Source organism: Gracilinanus agilis, chromosome 4, assembly GCF_016433145.1.
Source record: "Gracilinanus agilis isolate LMUSP501 chromosome 4, AgileGrace, whole genome shotgun sequence".
NCBI lineage: Eukaryota > Metazoa > Chordata > Mammalia > Didelphimorphia > Didelphidae > Gracilinanus > Gracilinanus agilis.
Window position 1 is genome coordinate 121115180 of NC_058133.1, and position 18923 is coordinate 121134102.

General features: G+C 35.5%; 1 protein-coding gene across 1 annotated transcript in view; it reads right to left on the minus strand.

Annotated features, from left to right (window-relative positions):
- Positions 1–18923, minus strand: part of PTPN14 (protein tyrosine phosphatase non-receptor type 14) — a 176816-nt gene that overhangs the window by 68342 nt on the left and 89551 nt on the right. Inside the window, exons 4-5 of the mRNA XM_044674715.1 lie at positions 7743–7840; positions 3887–3954 (exon numbers count right to left, since the gene is read on the minus strand). Of these exons, the coding sequence (XP_044530650.1) occupies positions 3887–3954; positions 7743–7840 (166 nt within the window). The remainder of the gene's footprint in view (positions 1–3886; positions 3955–7742; positions 7841–18923) is intronic.

An 18923-nucleotide genomic window follows, 5' to 3' on the forward strand; every position in this document is an offset into this window, starting at 1 on the left:
AGTTGAAAAATACACCATGCCCTCAGAGAGTTTACATTATACTTGGTAATACAACCTATAAATAGATCTTAAATCCAATATTTTAAAAAAGTTAATAACTGGCAATCATTATGTTCTAAAATATACAAAACATATTAAAGACCACATCTGATCAAACTGTCAAAGTTAGGGTTATTATAAAGAAAAGTATTCAATACTGTCATATGCTTTGTGAGACAACTGAGATCACTTTCATGAAAGGTCTTCAAGCAAAGGACATTTGACCATTTGTTGTATAGACTGAATAATAAATTATTTTTTCAGGTCTGTGCTCGATTAGATGACCACTGAGGTGTCCTTTATCTCTAAAATCCTGTGATTTTGTCATCTTCACGACAACTTTATGACACAGATACTCTTCTTAAAGTTAGCAATTCTTTTCCCCTTATGTCTTCTCTCCTTCAAACTGAATCACTCTGTCCTCCATGATTTCCAGGATCCTCAACATCTAGATTGCCCTCTTCTACATGTTCTCACATGTAACAATGTTCTTCTTTAAATGTGGCATGATGAACTGAACTCTCCAAATGTAGCATGACCATGTGAGGATAATGACATTTTTTTCCTTCCTCGACATAATTGTCATGTTTATTTTACAGATGAAGAAAGAGATGAGGGGCTCTTAGAGGTAAAGTCCAGTGTCAAAGCCAAGATTCACAACTAGGTCTCTCCTAATTCCAGGTCCAGCACTTCTTCCACTAGGGCACAGTGTCACTCCCAAGCAGGCAAGGTGATGACTGAACTCTAGCTTTTTGCTCTAGATTCTTCCCACCTTTATATCAAAATGGGAAATAACAGATCTATCACACTTAATTCTTCATTTTGATACTGAGCTCTGAGAGAACCAAAACAGTATGATCAAACTAAATGACTCCTAAGGACTATGTGTCATCCTAGATAAATGGATTTTGCCAAGCAATAGCCAAGATAATTGAAGCAAGAAACTGACTTTAACAACTTACTAGTAAGGGAGATATAAATCTTCTAGGTGGCTCCCTCCACCAACAGAGATTATAGTCCTGCTGCATCTTAGAGAGCTGCCTGAGTCCCAGAGAGATTGACTTTCCCATGATCAAACAACTAATAAATGTCAGAGATGGGATTTCCACTCAGATCTTTCTGACTTATGACTAGCATCCCATCAACAACTTCAGAGATAGAGGTAGGAGGCAAGATAAATCTAGATAAACTATTAGACTGTGTCCTGTATGTAGAGATATAGAATGTTTGGAAACTCCAACTTCAACATGTTTTCTGGGCATCCTTTGATTAAAGTGGCTTGTATTTATGGTAGATGCTAAATCCTGGAATATTTTCAGGTTTGTTTTGAGTAGCAAATACATACTCCCTACGCATTTTAGAAATTCAGTTGTACAGATGAATGTGCACAACCCTACAATCACCTGAAAAGCTAAAAAGAGAAATATTTAAGAGAATAAAAGAAATAGTGTTGAAGAGTGGAAGGAGGTCAACAATATCAACAACAAAAATCTACAGCAGCCCAATAGCAGTCAGCTATTGTGCTTCCTCCCTTCAGTATTTGTCTGTGTCACAGAAAAATGTGAGGGTGGTACTGTGCTAATGAAAAATGGCAGGCTACATGCCCATACATAACCGCCCACTCATGGGATATACTATCCATGTACCTTTGTTCTGTGTGTGTGTGTGTGTGTGTGTGTGTGTGTGTGTACACACTAGAACACATTTAAGAACTTCAAAGATCAAATGGAAATAAAACCTGCAACCCCTTGCTCCTCTCCCTCCAAAAATGTAGGCATTGGGGGAGGGAGGTAATACAATGGGTAGAGAGCCAAAACTGGAGTTGGGAGGACCTGGGTTCAAATTTGACCTCAGACACTTTCCAGCCGTGTGACCCTGGGTAAATCCCTTAACCCCAATTGCTCAGCCCTTGCCACTCTTCTTGTTTAAAATTGATATTAACACAGAATATAAGGTGGTTTTTTTTAAGTGTCTGCATCTGTTTATATGCCTGACAGGATAGGGAAGCTGGGATAGAGGGACAGAAATCTGGCTTCTGAATCAGGAAGACTTGGGTTGAAGTTTTATACCTAAAACTGACTGATTAGGCAGTCTAAGTCAAATTACTTGAACTTTGTTTTCCAGGAAATTTTCTAAGCCTATCTATTGGGGAACAGATGTTGGATTTGCACTAGTACAGTAAGTATTTCCCAAGAGATCTCTATTCTGATACAATTATAGGTTTGGGCCAAAACAACTGAAACCCACATGTACTCACACTATTTAATTATGGCCTTTCACTCGTTCACCAGCATCATGGATTTTCTATCTCAATGCACTGACTAGAGCTAGAAAATATGTTTATAAAATCCAGAGTTTAAAATCGCCAACCAATAATTTATTAAAATGACCCTTGGAACATACCATTAAAAGCATCATACAAAATCTGTAATAAAAAGTTGTCCCTGACCACCTTCGCTCTGGGTTTCAAAACAGGCTCCAACAATGTACACCTGGCAGTGAGGCAGCCAGATGGGATTTATTAAGCACCTACTATGTGGCATGTACTGGGCTAACTGCTGGGGACACATGAGCAAACACAGACCTACACCCCACATGGAGTCACCACCTAGGAGGATGTGCCCCAAAATTCAGTGCCTAAAGAATACTGACTACTGATGGCAGGACCTCATAACAATTTACTCCAAGTGCGAACATGTGTACTGCTCATGAGTTGGTGCTAATTTTCCAGACACACTCACAGACTCAAAGATTTTCTCACTGTTGACTATATTACTATTTAAAAAGATGAGTTAAAGGAGGAAAAATGTAAAATTCAGCCCTGTGGCTCAAAAAATCAATAAATATAGGATGGGAAAGATAGGGATACAAAGCAGTTCATATAGAGGGGAAAAATGAAGATGGGGGCATTAGTGGGACTCAAGTTTCACTGAGTTAACAATGCAATGGAGATATTTTCTCCAAAAAAGCTAAGATGTTAGTCATTAATACAAGTACATAGCACTCATTTTACTATTCTTTGCACTTGCCAGAATACTTTACAATATCTTAAAATTTTAGAGCAGGAAGGAAAGTTACAGAAATAATTTTGCCTGCCTCATCTTTTTATGGATAAGTAAACTGAAATGCAGAAAGACTAAGTGACATGAGAAGGTCACAGAACAAATGAGTAACAGTGCTTCTATCTGTGTGTTTTCCACTACATTCAAACAGACTAGATGCTAGACATTCCATAATTCTGTAAAGGCAACTCCAGATTTTCATGGTAAACTAGATTTGCTGGTCTCCACAAAAACCTAAAGATTTTTATGATTCCAGAATGAAAAACAATGATGGATAGATATAATGTTGTCTAAGATATGAGTCCCTTTTTGAATGGGGGGTACAATTTAATATTGGCTAGGTATCTAAGACATCCAAAAGCCTTTTATCTGGAAGTGGAAGAGATACAGAAGGAGATTTTGTTTGGAAGAACATCACTGATTCTCTCTTATAGGAAATATTCTTCATTTTTCTGACAAAGGATAGAACTGTTCCTCACTGCTAGCGGCTCTCTCCATCCTCTATAGCTATAGGCATATTCCCTGTGACTAGAACCCAGCCACACCTCCAAAGCACTACAGAAATGGATATTTTGCAAGTCCCATCCTGTCTATCCTAACCACACCTATCCCTTCCCCCAACAATACTTTTTTCAAAGTGTCTCAACTCTGAAAGAATACCATACAGCTTGCCAAGAGAACATACATGTCATGCACTGTTTCTCCTTTGAAAAGTTTTTTTTAAAGAAAGATCCAAGCCCATCTAGAAACAAAAGGCAAAATAAAAAGTGGAAAAATAGACTCACCATAGGAAATAACACATATTCTCGAAGGAAATCTTGAGATTCAAATTGATTGTAGTCCCCAAAATCAGCTGAACACAACAAAAAAAGAAAGAAAGAAAAGAAATGGTGTTTAATATAATTAATTGAAAAGTGAGGGGAGAAAAATACAAATCTATATCTAAACTTCCCTTTGGGTTAAGATGTCCAGTGTTGTCAGGGAAGAGACATTTTTGCCCAACAGACTAAGAAGGAATAGATGGCTTCTTTTATCAATTATTAACAAGAATGTATTTTTAAACAGCAACAAAAATAAAATCAAATTAATACCCTTCCCTTTAGACTAAAACCTCCAGTATCCCATTCTAGAGTATTTAGCATCAATAAAAGATGAAATATTAATAACAACTAGAGCAATAATTGCAGCATTTACACAAGTTGTCCCAGAAGTCTTGGTGCAGGTTTAAGTAAAGCTTGAAGTAAAAAACTTAAAAAAAAAAAAGTAAAGTTAAGCTTTAGTTAAGACTGCACCAAGACTTCTGGGACAACTTGTGTAAATGCTGCAATTATTGCTCTAGTTGTTGTTATTGGTACAGTTTAAGTAAAACTTTAAGTAAAAAAGTTTTTAAAAAAAGTAAAGTTAAGCTTTACTGAAACCTGCACCAAGACTTCTGGGACAGTGTATATAGACTTTTAAGTTTGTGAAGTGCTTAATCCTCACAATAATCCTGGGAGACAGGCACTATTATTATTCCCATTTTATAGAAGAGGAAACTGAAATACCAATCCATGGTCCCGAATGGCAAACCAGTCATTGCTTCACTCAACTGGACACTAATTCATTACATTTATGACCAATTTGTGGTTTAGTTTTCTTTCCTTCACTTCCTCTAATTTCCTGATTATTATTGTTATTATATTAAAATGGTGTCAAATATACATTTACAAATAGCTGCTACTTAAGCTTACCAAAAAGCTAAACATCAAAATACGTATGTGCTTATGTTAATAGTATGAAGACAGCAGGAATTTTTTAAAGGGCTTTGCTTTAAAAATTTAGTCAGACCTGCATTTATCAATTTATTAAATATGCAACTATTCATATCTTAAGAATAACTTGCCAGCGGGGCTTTTAAACCTCACTGTAATTGGGAGAGCCGAAGAACAAACACCATCCGTAACTTTTCATATTTCTGAAGCTGGAAATCCCCACCATAAATCACCCTTGGCAAACACCCTTAGAAATCTTTACACCTCCTAGACAATTTCACATGTTGAAAGATGCCAAAAATGCTGTTCTGTCCTGTTTTCAGCTCGCAGAAGTATGTTCTAGCACTCGGGAAGAGAATCAAATGTGACTGTACCATAAAGAGACATTCGTCCTTAGCCCTTCTCCCTGTGCCCAGAAATCAATATAAGATTTTATTTGAGTATTTTTTTTAGATTTCTTGTAAAAGTAACAAGATCTTGTAGGGAAGAAAAAAAAATCAGATGGCTTTCAGATAAGCACATGTGTACAGGGAGAAAGAGGAATTTATTACTCAGGCCACCTATAAAGAGGGCATGATACTGGTTACATGTTGGATGGGATGTGTTCAAGGAGAGTAGACTTTCTCCTCTGTTGATGCATTCTCAAGTTCAGAGAACCAGAGAACTCTTCTCATCAAATGGCTAATATTGCTGTTAGGAATATTTTTCTAAATTACAAAATAAGGATTCTTAAGAAAAAGTTTTTCCAGATAGCTATTACTAGTTTGTTTTTTGTTTGTTTGTTTGTTTTTTAAACCCTTATCTTCTGTCTTAGAATCAATACTAAGGATCAGTTCCAGGGCAGAAGAGCAGTAAGGACTAAGTAACTGGTATTGAGTGACTTGTCCAGGGTCACACAGCTAGAGAGTGTCTGAAAGAAAGTATTTAAAGCCAGATTTGAAACCAGAACTTCCCATCCCCTGGCCTGACTGTCCTTCCACTGAGCCACTTAGCTGTCCCATAATAGTAATGTCTTAGGGGCTCAGTGTCTAGCACTGTGTCCTTCATATGGTAGGCACTTAAATTTCTGCTCAGTTAATTCAATAAGCATTTGTTAAGTACGTTCCATATGTAGGGAACTGTATTGGGTACTGGAATTCAAAGATTAAAATAAGAAAACTGGCTCAGTACTCTAGGCAGGGACACAATATGTACTATATAAGAGTATATGTGTGTGTAGTGTATGGCTAGTTTGCATGAATGAAGTCACAGAAGATAAAATAATTTCTAGAAGAAGAAATACTGTTAATTGAGGGAACAAGAAAAGACTCCAAGTAGGAGGTGACATGGGAGCCATGCTCTGAAGAAAGCTAAAATTCTGAGACTGGAGTGAGGAAGGGACACAGTACAGACATGAAGGGTCAATGAGGCAAAATGTGGATGGAGGAGGTCAAATGTTGGGTAATGGAACTAGAAAAGGGAGTGGGCTAAAATGGGAAGCATGTAGAATAATATTGAAAATGTGGGTGGCAGCCAGGCTAAGACGTTGCCATTTTGTCCTAAAGAAGATAGGGATCCAATTTTAAGAATTTCAATATGGCAGCTGTGCAAAGGACAGATGAAGGAGTAAAGAAACCAGAATTAGAGGAAGCTAATTAAGAGGCAATTGCCAACAGTCTTGAGATATAAAAGGGGTCCAAACCAGAATACAGGCTGGGTGAGCAAAGAGAGGGAAAGGACTGCAGTGCATTGAGGAGGTAAGACGGACAAGACTTCAAAACTGACTGGATATGGGCAGAAGAGGGAGGGAGAGAAAGAGTCAAGCCTTCAAAAAGTCATTCACATTCCACTGTGACTGAGGTTGCTGTCTCTCTTACTTCCTAACTGTTTTTAAATATGGTAGAGATACTTTAAAATATTCTGCATGTTGTAAACCTAAGAATAACTCAGGGGACTCATGGTATTGGATGAGACACCCAAGAGAACACCAAAAGGGCTTTGAGAGTGAACCGCAAGAAGTTGGGGCACATCACATACAGAAATTCTAAGCCTAAGGTTCAAATTCAATTCTGTGTTTGTAATGAGGTTCAAGCACAATTTCCATTCTTGAAAACTAATGTCCAAAATTTAAGATACCCAAGTTAGTCAGAAAAAAGTTACTAGTGAATTCATTCTCACATTTACTCTTTATATTAACTTGCAGTTTATTATTTCTATTAATTCTGCATTTAATATCATATATTAATTCTACTTAAAAAGAAGTAAAAAACAAAGCATGCCTTTTAAAAATAAAAAGGAATACTATACGCTTAATGTTGGCTTAAAAAAAGGTGAAGGCAAGTCATCATTCAATGGAATAAAGCATATATGGTTTTGTATACAGAGGCAACAAAATTTTGATCCATTTACATGGGACAGACTGAAACATAAATTAACCCTATTATGTGTCTATCTTCTTGCATAACAGTCATATTCTTTTGTTTATTTTTGTAATTAGCTTAGAGGAAATTATACTCTAATGTTTAAGGGTAATCAAACTTAAACTATTATAAACCCACAAAACATAACTAAACTGGGCTATAGAATAATCATGAGAATATGGGCCGCAGACACTCAAATGAAACTTTAATTAATGACAGAATGAAAGCTGGTAGTTCTCCAAATTCAAGTAAGATTACAGAAGCATGAGCACTTTGAAAATTGATTTTCAAAAGTTCTAGAAAATTCTTTCCCCCAAATAATAGCCTTTTTGCTTAGGTTGAGATTGGATGGAAAGAATACTGGGAATGGGAGTGAAAGTCTAATTAACTTTTTACCACACTAATCCAAAAAAAAATTAACCACTAAAAAAATAAACCATGATTTTAGCTACAAAGTACCAAGTGTGGTAGGTTAACTGACTGGATCTTACCTTGTACAGCTAAGCCAGCTAGTCGGATTCCCTGTTCCAGGGTAGACCGCAAACGCCCATCCAGGACATCTTTTTTGACTTGTAGGTAATACTGATACCTGTATATATGAGAAACAAAAACAGAGAACTATAAGAACACACATTTGGCACTTGGGCCCAGCAATGGAGAAAACCTTTTAGAACCCAAACTTTGCATTAGTGATATTGATAAAATGCCCTTCTCTTAGTTTATCAGGGCAGGATATGAATAAGAGCCTTGCCAGGATTTAACTGTGTTTGATGTGGCAGGTGCCACATCTTGTTAATTCTCAGCTGGAGAATATTCTCCTCCAGGCACCTGCCAGTACCCCAGCAGGCTGAAATGTTGATAAAAGCCAGTTCTTCGTAACAGACAAAGAAAATAAAATACTTTTCCACACCTGGTCACTCTCAATGCTAAAAGTTTCCAGAACTAGAATCAACAATGTAAGAGAATAGATTCCTGTATAAGAGCTGAAAGTGATACGGATTTTTTAAAAAAACAATAAAGCATCATGGGGGAAGTTACACACAATTGGCTGGATTTTATGACAATAACTAATGATAATACAATTTAATACGATAATGATGATACAGTTTAGATCCATATGATTCACACAAAACTACAATTCAATTCTATTCTACATATATAAATAGATATATAAATAAATATATAAATATGTATGTTATATATGAATATATAAATATGTGTGTGTATATTTTTATATACACACTGAGTACCCGTTATTGTAAGATACTTCTTAAAAGCCAAGGTAAAGACAAACCACTTTGAGCAGTACAGTTTCAAATCACCAACCTGCATAAAAGTGGTAATCTAATGCAATCACATACCTTCTGTCTCAAAGTACATCCTCACACCCGAATACCTCAGACAGACATAGGAATGTGCTGCTAGACAGCATCAAGCCTCAGACTAGACCACTGAACTCAGAAGCTAAGGATGATGCCTTATTTTTCTTTGCCATTATAAATGGCCTCTTCGAACTACTCAACACCCAACAATCTCCTTATACCACAAGTTTTCTTCCAAGCACCACCCCTCCTAATACTCATTACTCTTTTTTTTCCACGTTTCCCTCACTTTTGCCTAAACGTGCCCCTAGCCATGATTCTCCAGCATCAATGTCTTGCATTAATGACTATTCCATACTTCAGTGGAAGCCTTCATTTTCTGCCCCTTTGAACAATTATATGTCATTAAACTCTGCATAAAGATAGAGACATCCGGGCAGTTAGTAGCTCAATGGACAGGTCTTGAGATAAAAGGTTCAAACGTGGCCTCAGACAATTCCTAGCTGTGTGACCATGGGCAAGTCACTTAACCCGAATTGCCTAGCCCTTACCATTCTTCTGCCTCGGAATTGGTACTTGGTATCAATTCTAAGATAGAATGTAAGAATTAAAAAAAAAAAGAGCTGCATAAGTAGTTGTCCAAAATCCTCAGCCTATTTCACAAAAAGAAAGAGAATAGAATCTCCTCCAGTTCTTATTTACTATGAATCATACTTTAACAAATGGTACCATTACCCATTACTATGGTATCTGAGATAAATGAACAACCCCCCTTGACACTGACTATGCGTAGTCCTTTGCTTTCTTTTCCCAAATGCACAGTTTACTGTGCTGGACCAAGAAAAGGGAAAGGGTACTATTAGATTGGGGGGTGGCAGGTTGGCACACAGACTAAATTGATAGCAAGACCAAAAAAATATAATACTTTTAAATCCCTATTTACTGAGGTGAAACTAAGGATTCTCTCTCTCTCTTTGCTTCTATAAAAACTACATATTTTAGCTGAAAGAAGAAAGCAAAAGCTACGAATGTATTACATAACTGTGTTAGGAGCTAGAAAAGTCCATATGGGCCCAGCCCTTGAGAAGCTTACATTTTGGGGGCATGGGGGACATCACAGGTAAATAAATAAAACTAAATTAAAATAGATAGTTATTAAAAATAAATGTAAAATACAAAAAAATGGGGGAAAGCACACCAAGAAATGGAAATGTCAGATAAGACTTTAAAAAAAGAAAAAAGAAAAGTAGCACTTTAGCAGATCCTTGAAGGGAGATACAGGTTTTAAGAGATGGGAATAAATAAGACATAAAGGAGCAACCTAAGCAAAGAGCCCACTTGTGATTTTTACAACCTGCATAAGTATTGCCAAATCACTAAAACTCTCTGGGTTTCAGTTTCTTCAGAGGTACAATAACAGGATTGAAAAAAATGGCCTCTTTGAGGTTCCTTCCAACTCTAAATTTATGATTCTATAAGCTAAGAGTAAGAGTGCCAGTTCAATTGGATCACAGAGTTCATGAAAGGGATTAATGAGTAACCAACCTAGAAAAATAATCTGGAACCAGACTGTAAAGGGTATTAAGTACCAAAAAATGGAAATTTTAAAATTTATAATTAACAGGTAGTCATCCAAGCTTTAGCTTGAGAGAAAACCTATTACCTCCCAAAGACACCCATTTATTTTTGTATAGTTCTAGTTGTTAAGAAGTTTTTCCATTAAATCTGAATCTGCTTCTCTAGAATTTCCATCCATTATTCCTAGTTTTGACCTGTAGAATGAAAAAGGAAAAAAATCTAACTTCAATGTCAAAAGAAATCCTTCACATTCTGGTATGATGTGATTCTAAGTCTTCTTCCTCAGGCTAAACAACCTCAGTTTTGTCAACCTATTCTCATGTGGTATGATTTCAAGTATCTTCACCAATCTGGCCACCTTTTTCTGTATTCTCTCCAGTTTACCAATGTCTTTTTGTAAATGTGGCACCAAAATTGAATACAATACTCCAAACATAATTTGACTACATGAAAATGCAGTGAGAGTTCACATACCTAGTCCTCAACAATATACTTCTCTTAATGTCTAAGATTGCATTAACTTTATTTTTTGCCACTTCACAGTATTAATGATTTTTCTTAAATTATTTTTATTTATGTATTTAAATATTCGCATTTGCTAATGGAAATTAAAAGTGAAATTCTGATAAAAATTTTATTATGTTGATAGTAATACAGTAAGTATTGATAAAATTTGTGTGAATGAGAGAGTATTCTCCCTTCCCTCTGACAATGAGATTAATTTGATTTCTCAACCCTCTTCCCACCTTAGAAGTGATTTCTTCTTCATCTGATCTCATTGCTCTTATAATACTCTTATTCACTTATGTTCACATTTGTAGTATAGGTTTATCTGTGTATATCTTATCAGATACTACTAGACTGTACACTTCTTAAGGATAAGGGTCATTTCTTATTTTCTCTTTGTAGATCCTGAAACATTTAGCACAGTGCTCTGCATGCTATAATAATACATAAAGATATGAATAAAGTTTACATTAAGATGTAAAAAAGTGATTTCCCATAATTAATGTTTCTATAAAACAAGGAGACATCGGGCTATATTGTATCTGTGCAGTAGCTTCCAGCTTTGGCATTCTATGATGATTTTACTAGCCTTGTCATTTTTTTTTACATATACCTTTCAGATCCTAGAAAAGATATGTCAGGTTGAGTGTTCTGCCATATCCTCTAACACCAACACTAACCACCAGTTATCCAAGACAGGAAGGTGAATTCAAGACCCAAGGAATAGCAGCATCCCCTAAACTATAAGTTCCCTACCCATCATCCTGGAAAGCAACTCTTGTGGAGAAGGGACCTGACCTAGGAACTGTCTCTTCCACTGCTTCTGCCATCCTCCCATTCCCTTCTTAATAGCCATAGCTATTAAAAATCAAGAAAAGAAAGTTCTCAACCCTTAAGTGCCTGGCTTCAACAAACGGATCAACAGGAGAAAGAGATATGGTTTTTATCAATAGAAACATTATGAAGATGCTTTGTCCTTAGGCTCTAAGACCTTTCCATCTGACCTGAAGCTAAAACCTGTTGTATATGCCATCTCCCCAACACACCCCACCCCACCCCACCCTTAGAATGTAAACTCCTTGAGAAGAGGGACTATCTTGGTTTTCAACTTGTATCACCAGTACCACACAGTGCTTTACATCTAGTTAAGTATTCAATAAATGCTTTCTTTCTTTCTGTCTATCTGTCTGTCTGTAACACCTAATATACAAGACAGAGCAGAGATACCTAATCTAACCCAAATATGAAATTCCCAAAACTACACTCCCCAAGTCAACCCTACAGTTCTCCTGTCCACTTTTCCCATAACTTACTTATTATTGGCATAGAAATGAGTTGGCAGCAAGGTGGCAGAGTAGATAGACCTCTAGGTCTGAAGTCAGGATTACCTAAGTTCAAATATAGCATCAGGTATTCACTAGTTGTGTGACCTTAGGCAAATCATTTAGCTTCTATCTGCCTCTGTTTCTTCATCTGTAAAATGTGGATAATAACAGCAACTACATGCCAGGGTCAATATAAGGATCAAAGGAGGTAATGTTTGTAAAATGCTTAGCACAACACTTGGTACCTATAAGTGCTATATAAATGTAAGCGATGATTAGCTATGGTTCATGCAATAGTTCTATGCATTTATTCAGCAATGAATTCCTGTACATTTTCCTATGATCATAAATTCTCAGAGTAAAGACTCAGGATTAGCTAGGTGGCTTATTGGCTAGAGAGCCAATCCTGGAGACAGGAAGTCCTGGGTTCAAATGGGAACTCAGACATTTCGTAGCGGTGTAACCTCTGGGCAAGTCACTTAACCTCACTGCTTAGGTCTTAATACTCTTCTCCCTTAGAACCAATACATAAATAGTATTGATTCTAAGACCGAAGATAAAGCTTTTTTAAAAAAAAGAATAAAGATTCTCTACTTTTATCTTATTATATAAGGACTAGCATAGTATTGTCCAAATTCCTATTAAATTAAAATTTTAATAAATGTTTCATTTTGATAAAGAACCAATTATTCTGATAATTCAACTGTCAACCTCAATTTTTTTTTAGTTCTTAAAGAAGTGTAAATGAAGAGATGGTATGGCATAGTAAGTTGAAAGCTGAACTTGGAGTCAGAAAACCTGGGTTTAAGTCTTGCTTCTGATCATGCCTGGCAAATAATTAAGTTCTTGTTAAATGTCTATTGATTGATTGACCCATTCTAGCTCTGTGACCCCAGGCAAGTCTTTTGGTATCTTTGTTGCCCAGGATAAATTCTAACATTATCAATTACAGAAGATTTGCTACATCAGTGGAGTAAATTTCCATGCTACCAATAACTCATAACAATCAAATCAGAAAGAGACAGACAGACAGATAGATATATAGATGGATAGACAGACAGACGGACGGATAGACAGATAGATAGATTGATTGATAGAAAAATGGAAGAATGGATAGACAAAGATAAAAAGCATAAGTGTAAATGTATATATGTGTGTGGTTATATATGTATGTATATATATTCTCCTATGTATATATTACATATAAATCTCCCCCTTTTCCTCAGTGTTCTGGGCATTGTGAGTTTCTGGAAGAAAATCAAAGATAAACAGACATAGCCTCTGATATCAAGGACCTTACGATTTAGTATTAGGTGGTTAGATATATACAGTTATATATCTAATTGTGTGTGTGTGTGTATAAATATATATATACATATATATATAGAGAGAGAAAATATATATATATATATTTATATATTTATAAATTCAGAGGAAAAATAGATTTCAAAGGATATCTAATCTAACACCTGCATTTTAAATATGAGAAAGTACAAATTAGAACATGATAAGTAAATGGGGCATAAACTGTCAGATAGATGAGAAGATGGAGTCTCTTTAATCATCTTAATGTGCAAGAAAGCATTAAAAGTGGGAATGTTAAAGTCAAAGTTTTAACCTTGAGTCTAAATAACCAAAGCTTAGGAATTCAAAGTTGTTTGCACCAAAACCCACTCCTACAAGCCATTTTTTGTTTTGGCCTTTCCCTTCAGTCAAGGCTCACATGGTCTTATCTTTAAATGGAACTGAGTTAACATTGCTTAAGGGTGGCCCTTTATTAAAGGTCCCTGATATTTGCCTTTTGCTTTCTCAGGGGAAAGAAAGGTGATAAGGAATCTGGGGGAAAAAAACAGTCTTGGTAGGTCTATGGGTTCCATCACTCCGCTTAGCAAACATGGTAGCTGAACAATAAATATTTTCTAAAAGTTTACATTTGTTCCTTTGCTTCAAGAAGTTCATACACTATCAATTATAAGAAAGTCTCTTGATTATATAACAGAATTTTTCAGTAACAATTCAGTTGTGTTAAAACATAGAAATCTAATGTACTGTTAATGAAATCCTCCAAATCTAGGAAGAGAGGGAAGAGAAAAGAGTTCACATTTTTCTTGCATTTCAATCATAACTTTATGTCATCTCTCCTATTTATTTTACATACCTTTAAAAGTTTCCACTGAAGCATCATACCAAGTCTTTGCTCTATGAGATGCAGAGTAGCATAATTACAGTAGCATTAAATTCACACAGAAAAGATCTTCATATTGACTTAAAAATCACAAATTAATATTATATTAATATTATCTAGTTTGTATTTGGTGGGGGTCAAAAAATTTTCAAATTACCTANTGGCCTCTTTGAGGTTCCTTCCAACTCTAAATTTATGATTCTATAAGCTAAGAGTAAGAGTGCCAGTTCAATTGGATCACAGAGTTCATGAAAGGGATTAATGAGTAACCAACCTAGAAAAATAATCTGGAACCAGACTGTAAAGGGTATTAAGTACCAAAAAATGGAAATTTTAAAATTTATAATTAACAGGTAGTCATCCAAGCTTTAGCTTGAGAGAAAACCTATTACCTCCCAAAGACACCCATTTATTTTTGTATAGTTCTAGTTGTTAAGAAGTTTTTCCATTAAATCTGAATCTGCTTCTCTAGAATTTCCATCCATTATTCCTAGTTTTGACCTGTAGAATGAAAAAGGAAAAAAATCTAACTTCAATGTCAAAAGAAATCCTTCACATTCTGGTATGATGTGATTCTAAGTCTTCTTCCTCAGGCTAAACAACCTCAGTTTTGTCAACCTATTCTCATGTGGTATGATTTCAAGTATCTTCACCAATCTGGCCACCTTTTTCTGTATTCTCTCCAGTTTACCAATGTCTTTTTGTAAATGTGGCACCAAAATTGAATACAATACTCCAAACATAATTTGACTACATGAAAATGCAGTGAGAGTTCACATACCTAGTCCTCAACAATATACTTCTCTTAATGTCTAAGATTGCATTAACTTTATTTTTTGCCACTTCACAGTATTAATGATTTTTCTTAAATTATTTTTATTTATGTATTTAAATATTCGCATTTGCTAATGGAAATTAAAAGTGAAATTCTGATAAAAATTTTATTATGTTGATAGTAATACAGTAAGTATTGATAAAATTTGTGTGAATGAGAGAGTATTCTCCCTTCCCTCTGACAATGAGATTAATTTGATTTCTCAACCCTCTTCCCACCTTAGAAGTGATTTCTTCTTCATCTGATCTCATTGCTCTTATAATACTCTTATTCACTTATGTTCACATTTGTAGTATAGGTTTATCTGTGTATATCTTATCAGATACTACTAGACTGTACACTTCTTAAGGATAAGGGTCATTTCTTATTTTCTCTTTGTAGATCCTGAAACATTTAGCACAGTGCTCTGCATGCTATAATAATACATAAAGATATGAATAAAGTTTACATTAAGATGTAAAAAAGTGATTTCCCATAATTAATGTTTCTATAAAACAAGGAGACATCGGGCTATATTGTATCTGTGCAGTAGCTTCCAGCTTTGGCATTCTATGATGATTTTACTAGCCTTGTCATTTTTTTTTACATATACCTTTCAGATCCTAGAAAAGATATGTCAGGTTGAGTGTTCTGCCATATCCTCTAACACCAACACTAACCACCAGTTATCCAAGACAGGAAGGTGAATTCAAGACCCAAGGAATAGCAGCATCCCCTAAACTATAAGTTCCCTACCCATCATCCTGGAAAGCAACTCTTGTGGAGAAGGGACCTGACCTAGGAACTGTCTCTTCCACTGCTTCTGCCATCCTCCCATTCCCTTCTTAATAGCCATAGCTATTAAAAATCAAGAAAAGAAAGTTCTCAACCCTTAAGTGCCTGGCTTCAACAAACGGATCAACAGGAGAAAGAGATATGGTTTTTATCAATAGAAACATTATGAAGATGCTTTGTCCTTAGGCTCTAAGACCTTTCCATCTGACCTGAAGCTAAAACCTGTTGTATATGCCATCTCCCCAACACACCCCACCCCACCCCACCCTTAGAATGTAAACTCCTTGAGAAGAGGGACTATCTTGGTTTTCAACTTGTATCACCAGTACCACACAGTGCTTTACATCTAGTTAAGTATTCAATAAATGCTTTCTTTCTTTCTGTCTGTCTGTCTGTCTGTAACACCTAATATACAAGACAGAGCAGAGATACCTAATCTAACCCAAATATGAAATTCCCAAAACTACACTCCCCAAGTCAACCCTACAGTTCTCCTGTCCACTTTTCCCATAACTTACTTATTATTGGCATAGAAATGAGTTGGCAGCAAGGTGGCAGAGTAGATAGACCTCTAGGTCTGAAGTCAGGATTACCTAAGTTCAAATATAGCATCAGGTATTCACTAGTTGTGTGACCTTAGGCAAATCATTTAGCTTCTATCTGCCTCTGTTTCTTCATCTGTAAAATGTGGATAATAACAGCAACTACATGCCAGGGTCAATATAAGGATCAAAGGAGGTAATGTTTGTAAAATGCTTAGCACAACACTTGGTACCTATAAGTGCTATATAAATGTAAGCGATGATTAGCTATGGTTCATGCAATAGTTCTATGCATTTATTCAGCAATGAATTCCTGTACATTTTCCTATGATCATAAATTCTCAGAGTAAAGACTCAGGATTAGCTAGGTGGCTTATTGGCTAGAGAGCCAATCCTGGAGACAGGAAGTCCTGGGTTCAAATGGGAACTCAGACATTTCATAGCGGTGTAACCTCTGGGCAAGTCACTTAACCTCACTGCTTAGGTCTTAATACTCTTCTCCCTTAGAACCAATACATAAATAGTATTGATTCTAAGACCGAAGATAAAGCTTTTTTAAAAAAAAGAATAAAGATTCTCTACTTTTATCTTATTATATAAGGACTAGCATAGTATTGTCCAAATTCCTATTAAATTAAAATTTTAATAAATGTTTCATTTTGATAAAGAACCAATTATTCTGATAATTCAACTGTCAACCTCAATTTTTTTTTAGTTCTTAAAGAAGTGTAAATGAAGAGATGGTATGGCATAGTAAGTTGAAAGCTGAACTTGGAGTCAGAAAACCTGGGTTTAAGTCTTGCTTCTGATCATGCCTGGCAAATAATTAAGTTCTTGTTAAATGTCTATTGATTGATTGACCCATTCTAGCTCTGTGACCCCAGGCAAGTCTTTTGGTATCTTTGTTGCCCAGGATAAATTCTAACATTATCAATTACAGAAGATTTGCTACATCAGTGGAGTAAATTTCCATGCTACCAATAACTCATAACAATCAAATCAGAAAGAGACAGACAGACAGATAGATATATAGATGGATAGACAGACAGACGGACGGATAGACAGATAGATAGATTGATTGATAGAAAAATGGAAGAATGGATAGACAAAGATAAAAAGCATAAGTGTAAATGTATATATGTGTGTGGTTATATATGTATGTATATATATTCTCCTATGTATATATTACATATAAATCTCCCCCTTTTCCTCAGTGTTCTGGGCATTGTGAGTTTCTGGAAGAAAATCAAAGATAAACAGACATAGCCTCTGATATCAAGGACCTTACGATTTAGTATTAGGTGGTTAGATATATACAGTTATATATCTAATTGTGTGTGTGTGTGTATAAATATATATATACATATATATATAGAGAGAGAAAATATATATATATATATTTATATATTTATAAATTCAGAGGAAAAATAGATTTCAAAGGATATCTAATCTAACACCTGCATTTTAAATATGAGAAAGTACAAATTAGAACATGATAAGTAAATGGGGCATAAACTGTCAGATAGATGAGAAGATGGAGTCTCTTTAATCATCTTAATGTGCAAGAAAGCATTAAAAGTGGGAATGTTAAAGTCAAAGTTTTAACCTTGAGTCTAAATAACCAAAGCTTAGGAATTCAAAGTTGTTTGCACCAAAACCCACTCCTACAAGCCATTTTTTGTTTTGGCCTTTCCCTTCAGTCAAGGCTCACATGGTCTTATCTTTAAATGGAACTGAGTTAACATTGCTTAAGGGTGGCCCTTTATTAAAGGTCCCTGATATTTGCCTTTTGCTTTCTCAGGGGAAAGAAAGGTGATAAGGAATCTGGGGGAAAAAAAACAGTCTTGGTAGGTCTATGGGTTCCATCACTCCGCTTAGCAAACATGGTAGCTGAACAATAAATATTTTCTAAAAGTTTACATTTGTTCCTTTGCTTCAAGAAGTTCATACACTATCAATTATAAGAAAGTCTCTTGATTATATAACAGAATTTTTCAGTAACAATTCAGTTGTGTTAAAACATAGAAATCTAATGTACTGTTAATGAAATCCTCCAAATCTAGGAAGAGAGGGAAGAGAAAAGAGTTCACATTTTTCTTGCATTTCAATCATAACTTTATGTCATCTCTCCTATTTATTTTACATACCTTTAAAAGTTTCCACTGAAGCATCATACCAAGTCTTTGCTCTATGAGATGCAGAGTAGCATAATTACAGTAGCATTAAATTCACACAGAAAAGATCTTCATATTGACTTAAAAATCACAAATTAATATTATATTAATATTATCTAGTTTGTATTTGGTGGGGGTCAAAAAATTTTCAAATTACCTATTAATCCAGTTTGGCTAATGTGGTAAATGAGTCAAGAAAATCTGGGTTTAACTACTGCCTCAGACACTTACAAACTATATGATATTGAGCAAGTCACCCTCTTGGGGCTTCAATTTCTTCATCTGTAAAATGAGGGGTGTTGGACTTGAGCTCTTTCACACCCACAATCCCATGGCTCTTATTACCTATTTGGCATCAGTTTTCCTCTGGCACACAACTTACACCTTTAGGGAATTCACTTGATAGCCAGAATAAGTCTTGCTTTCTGGT